This window comes from Mus caroli, chromosome 12 (genome assembly GCF_900094665.2).
Source record: "Mus caroli chromosome 12, CAROLI_EIJ_v1.1, whole genome shotgun sequence".
In the NCBI taxonomy this organism is placed as follows: domain Eukaryota; kingdom Metazoa; phylum Chordata; class Mammalia; order Rodentia; family Muridae; genus Mus; species Mus caroli.
In genome coordinates this window covers 13245666-13251541 of record NC_034581.1, presented here as the reverse complement: position 1 = coordinate 13251541, position 5876 = coordinate 13245666, and the positions used below count along the sequence as shown (strand labels likewise).

Genomic DNA, 5876 nt, shown 5'->3' with positions numbered 1-5876 from the left:
CAGTGACACACCCATTCCAACCAGGTCACACCTATTCCAACAAGGCCACACCTTCAGATGGTGCCACTCCCTGGTCCAAGGATATACAAACCATCACAAGGTGGAAAGACCCATCCTAAATATGGGTATCACCATTCCCCGGGCTGGGGTCACAGACTGTATAATAAGAAGGCCAACTTGAACGAATGGAGGACATGGTTGTTCCAAAGTATGGTTGAGAAGATTTTTCTTGTAGATGTGAGGGAGATGTAGCCAGAGCCTCCTGTAAGAGTCCAGAGCAGGGAGAGGAAGAAGCAGATTAAACATGGCCAGCAGACTGAACTGGGCCATGAGAGGAGTTGGGGGTCAGGTGAAAGAGGAAAAGGTGAGAGAGGGCCAAAAGAGGGGACAGAGAGCAAAGAAAGTTCATGGCCAAAGGGGCAGCGTTATATAGGAACGAGAAGCTGTGGGACAAGAAGCCCAGGAGCTGGAGTTTAGGAGAGGGGACTGGATGAGAAGATCTGAGAGCAGAGCTACAGGTATCGAGTGAGTCTGGGGCCAGCAAACATTGTGGCACACTAATAGGCACCGCAGTGAGCCATTCTGCAGTTTCTTTTGGACCTGAACAGCAGCACTCATCTCTATCTGCTTCCTGACTTTGGTCACATCACACACAGTGTGACCCAGGGCTTCATGTTCCTGCCGCCTCCATGCTTTCCCCTGCCTGCCGTGATGGGCTAACTGTACCCTCCAATTATAGGCCAAAATAAACTGTTCCCAGCTCAGGTTGCTTCTGTCAGGGATAATGTAGCAGCAGTGCGAAAGATAAGCGATGCAGTGATACGGGATGGAGGCAAGTACATGTCCTGCAGACATTGCCGTGGGAGCTGCATCTTGAAGAGGAGTAGAATGTTGACCAGCAAAGTATGGATGGGGATAGCCCTGTGGCCGGGTTGTCCCTGGGGCTGTGCGCAGGCTGAGCCTTATTCTAACTTGGGTAGCTCTGGAAGGGATTGGGTTGGGTCTGGTCAGGCTGAGTGGTACCACCCAGGGAAGGCAGTACTGAGTGGGTATCTGTGGCGCATGCTGAGTGTTGATCCTTTTGCTTCAGATCCGTTCTCAGGTCCCAGGAGTTCACTCTGTGTGTATTTGCTGTTTAGAGGTCTGTGGGTCAAGCTGTGCCTCACGGTGAGACAAAGCCAGGGGGTTCAGGTGAGAATTAAGTTAATGTCTGGGGACTGTCATAATAAATTACCACACACTAGTTGGCTTAAAACAAGCATTTATTTCCCTCCCACTTTCGGGAGCCTAGAAGTGGGAAGTCATGGTGTGAGCATGGCTAGCTTCTCTCTCAGCACTCTGAAGGCTGAGGCAGGAGATTGAGTGTGTGAGGTTAGCCTGGACTACATTGTGAGATTCTGTCTCAAAATAAAAACTTGAAAGGGCTGAGGATGTAGCTCAGTAGAAGCACACTTGCCTGGCATGTGAGAGGCCTTGAGTAGCACCCCAAAACCCTAGGGGGGAACAAAGTTAACTACTCTACAATTCATACTAGTCCCCCACTGAGGCCTTGGATAGACACTGGTTCATAGACACTCATTCTACATATGAACCACATACAGTCCTGCCCTCTTTTGTGTGTGTTTGCACATGTGTGTGCACATTGTGTGGAGGCCAGAGATTAATATTGGGGTTCTTCCTCAGTCTCTCCTACCTTTTAATTTTAATACTATTATATGTGTATGCCTGTAATATATATCTGTGCACCACATATATGTCTGGTGCCTGAAGAGGTCAAAAGGGAGCATCAGAGCCAGGCAGTGGTGGCACACACCTTGGATCCCAGCACTAGGGAGGCAGAGGCAGGCAGATCTCTGAGTTCTAGGCAGGCTTGGTCTACAGAGTGAGTTCCAGGACAGCCAAGGGTACACAGAGAAACTCTGTCTTGGAAAACAAAAGAGAGAGAGAGAGAGAGAGAGAGAGAGAGAGAGAGAGAGAGGCATAAAATCCCCTCTAGAGTCAGAGTCACAGATGATTGTGGTCTATCACATGGTAATTAGACCTGGGTCCTCTGAAAGAGCACTTATCTGCTGAACCATTTCTCCAGTCCCTCTACCTTATTTTTTTGAGGCTGAGTTTCTTCTTTAAACTGGGATTTCCCAACTGACTAGACTGGTTAGCCAGTGAGCTCCATGGGCCCTTCTGTCTCTCTGTTTCTTCAAGCCTGGGTTTACAAATGTGTACTGCTGTATCTGGCTTTTCTATAGGTTCCCAGGGTCTGAGGTCAGCTCATCATGCTTGCTGTGTAGCATGCATTTTACCAATTGGGCTATCATCTCCACAGCCCTGAGACTTGCCCTCCTAATAATCAGAATAACTAATGTGCAGAGGACTTTGAAAGAAGTACTTGCTAAAAGTGTCTGCTTTGAGTCTGGGCCTTGAACTTGGCATTTGACACGACAAGCCTTTGGAAGTGAGGAAGGTGAGGGATGGAAAAGAGAGGGAGGATTGCTTCTGTTTGCAGATACAAGTTAAAGCAGTCGCCCTCAGCCGCCTAATGCTACAACCCTTGAATACAGTTCCCCTGTGTTGGGACCCCAACCATAAAATTATTTTCATTGCTACTTTAAATCTGTAATTTTGCTACCGTTGTGAATTGTAATGTAAATATCTGTGTTTTCTGATGGTCTTTTTGGGTTGTGAGTCACAGGTTGAGAACTGCTGGGTTAAAGTAAAGAGGAGCAGGCCACTCTGGAGGGATGGGACAGAGCTGAGGCATAGGGGTGCATTCTTAAATAGCCACCTCATGTTTCCCTACTCTTTTGTTGGCTTAGAAGGAAAAGTATCAAAGATAGCATGCAAGTTCAGCAAACAGCCTTAGTTCCTGGCTAGCTAAGAAAGCCAAGTTAAAGCTGAGAGAGAAACTCAACCCAGTAAGTCTGAGCCCTGAGATAGACCCCTGAATTTACAGACTTTGCTTTCAACTATTTTTAGCCGTATAGTGTAGGGAAAGAGTCGAGCCAAAAGGAGACAAGTGTGACAAAAACAAATTCTGGGCATTTGTCTCTGGGGTGAGCCATGATCTGGCAGCGGCGGGGCACATGCAAAGAAAAGCCTGGGAAGGGGACAAGGTCCAATTTGTCAGTCTAAGCAAATTAGTGACTCAGCTGCTGATAAGGGCCTGGGGAGAGAGCCTTTCAGATGAGTCACCATAGATTGTTCCCGAGGCGCAAATCCAGCTTTGCAGCTCAAAAGCCTGAACCGTGTTGGGACAGATTTCTATTTAAGATAGGCTTTTAACCTAGGCTAACATCTGTCTCACTGTGTAGCTGTGGATAGCCTTGAGATTCTGGTCCCCCACCCCCACCTCTCCAGAGCTAGGATGACAGGCATATCTCACCGTACCCAGTTTAAGAAGAGCTTGGGCATGGACCAGGGTGCCAGCCAGCCAGGCACACTACCATCTGGGCTACATCTCCATGGCTTTTTAAGGTTCTAGAAACTATCTCAAATCTACTATCTTCCCCCGAGGCCAAGTCATAGTACATTTGAGCCTACTGTTTTGTGTGTATTCCTGATGGTTGAATGTCAAGGAAACTACTTAATAGTTGGATTTTAAAAAAGATTTGTTTTTATTATTTTTATCTATGTGTATCAGTGTGTGCATACCCATAGAGGCCAGGAGGTGTCACTGGATCCTCCAGACCCAGAGTTTCAGATGGTGGCTAACTGCCTGATGTGATCTTGAGAACTGGGGTCCTTTGAAAGAGCAGCAAGCACTCCTAAATTCCGAGACAACTCTCCAGCCCCAGTAGTTGGATCTTGACTCTTGTTTTTAGCCCAATCAGCTGATGTGCCCTTCTCATTGGAATGCCAAGACTAGAGACATTTACAACTATTTCTGAAGTGCTTTTTTAAATTAATTAATTTAATGTCTATGAGTATACTGTATACACCAGAAGAGCAGGCAAAAGAGTCAGAGACACCCCCACTCCCACTGTTAGGAGTTCCTCAGAAACTCCAAGCTAACAACCATAACATATATGCAGAAGGCCTAGTGCAGACCCATGCAGGCTCCACAATTGCTGCTTCAGTCTCTGTGCGCTCCTAAAAACCCTGTTAAGCCCACATTTTGAGAAGTGGCCATTCTCTGTTTTAGTCTAGGACTGACTGTATTAACCTTGGTTTAGGCCCTGCACAGCTGTAAAGCAGCCTCAGGGCAGGGATTCTCAGGGCAAACTTGTTCACCAGTCATTCCTTCCCTTGAGCTATTTACACTGCTGTAACAATGCAAGTTCTTCTAGTTTGCTCCTCCTTTGCTGTGTTAAAACACCATGAGGAAAAAAGCAACTTGTGGAGGAGGGGGTTTATGTCAATTCACAGTTTCCAGCCCATCTTTGAGGGAAGCCAGGGCAAGAGCTCAGGGCAGGAACCTGAAGGCAGGAACTGAAGCAGAGGCCATGCAGGGGTTCAACTTGCTTTTCATGGCTTCCTCAGTCAGCTTTGTTATAGAACCCAGGACCATGTGCCCAGGGATGGCGTCTCCCACAATCGGCCTTGCCCTTCCCCATCAATCACTAACTAAGAAATTGCTCTACAGACTTGCCAACAGCCTGATCTTATGGAGATCTTTTCTTTTTTCTTGATTCTTTTTGAGTTTCACATCATTGCACCTGAATCTCCTTCATCTCCCCACACCTTTCAATCTGTTAAAGTAAAATAAAAAATAAAGTACAATAAATAAAATAAACAAAGCAAAAATCTCACTGTAGAAGTTGTAGTGTGTCACAGTGTGTCCCACAGTAGATCCTTTTGTCCACACATCTTAACTTGCAAATGTTCACTGCAATGAGTCTTTGGTCTGGTTCAAGGCCTCTGGCTTCTGCTACACTATCCATACTGGATCCTCACCAGGACTCTTCTTAGATATTCTGTTGTTGCTTGTGTCTTGGAGATCCCACAGCTTTGGGTCTGTAGGACTCATCCCTCGAAGAGCTCCAGCAGCTCATAGATGAGGTAAATGCTGGAGCCACCACCTTGGCCACGCCCTTTGACACGGTTGAAAGGGATGTCCAAATCTGCACATGAAGAGAAAGTGGTCCCAGAGTTAGGTAAAGTTCTGTCTTATCCAGACTGTATAAAGCCAATGTAATCAATCACTTGAGGCTTTGGGTCTTAAGAATCTTTGAATTTCTTAGCAGTAAGGAAGCCTCCTGGCTGACTATTTAGTGACCTATTTAATCTACTCCATTTGGAGAAATAGTCAATTTCTTCAATTTCTCTTGGGTTTACTGAAGAGATTCAGAACGGGTGTTTGCCATCAGTGCTCACTCCTTCCTGAGCATTCCTGTCTATCCACTGTGGAAGAGATGCTGGAGAGACTCTAAATGGCAATTTGCAGATAAGCTGCTTAGAAGTGATCTACCATTCTGCAAGTTCTGAAGTGATGAAGAGACAGGTTGCAGAGAGAGAACAAACTAGACACAGGTGAAGATAAGATGATTCACAGAACAAGAAGGAGTCAGAAGAGTAGAATATATTGCCAAAGTTCGTATTAGGCCAAGCAGAGCAATTCAGTCAGAAGCTGAGTGAAGCCAGCTTGAAGCAGTCAGCTTGGAGAAGAGTTTTGAGCCAGAACAGCTGTGTTGAGCCAGCCAGCTAGAGTTCAGAAAGAGCTAGAAAGGGTGAGTTTATTCAGCAATTAGCCTCAGAGACAAAACATTCTAGGTCTAGATAAGACTGTATGGAGGCGAGGGCCACAAGCCTCTTCCGGTCAGAAAAGCACCTGGGCAGCTGGGGCGCAGGGTCCGCTGACACTCGCCAGCTACCCACAACACCCCGCACAGGATCTTAAGACTTCTGGTGAGTGGAGCACAGCTTCTGCTCCAATCCAATTG

At 46.6% G+C, this 5876-nt stretch overlaps 1 protein-coding gene across 1 annotated transcript in view; it reads right to left on the bottom strand.

Annotated features, from left to right (window-relative positions):
• Positions 1–4959: 4959 nt before the first annotated feature.
• Positions 4960–5876, bottom strand: part of E2f6 (E2F transcription factor 6) — a 34198-nt gene continuing 33281 nt past the window's right edge. Inside the window, exon 8 of the mRNA XM_021179548.2 lies at positions 4960–5057. Within this exon, the coding sequence (XP_021035207.1) occupies positions 4960–5057 (98 nt within the window). The remainder of the gene's footprint in view (positions 5058–5876) is intronic.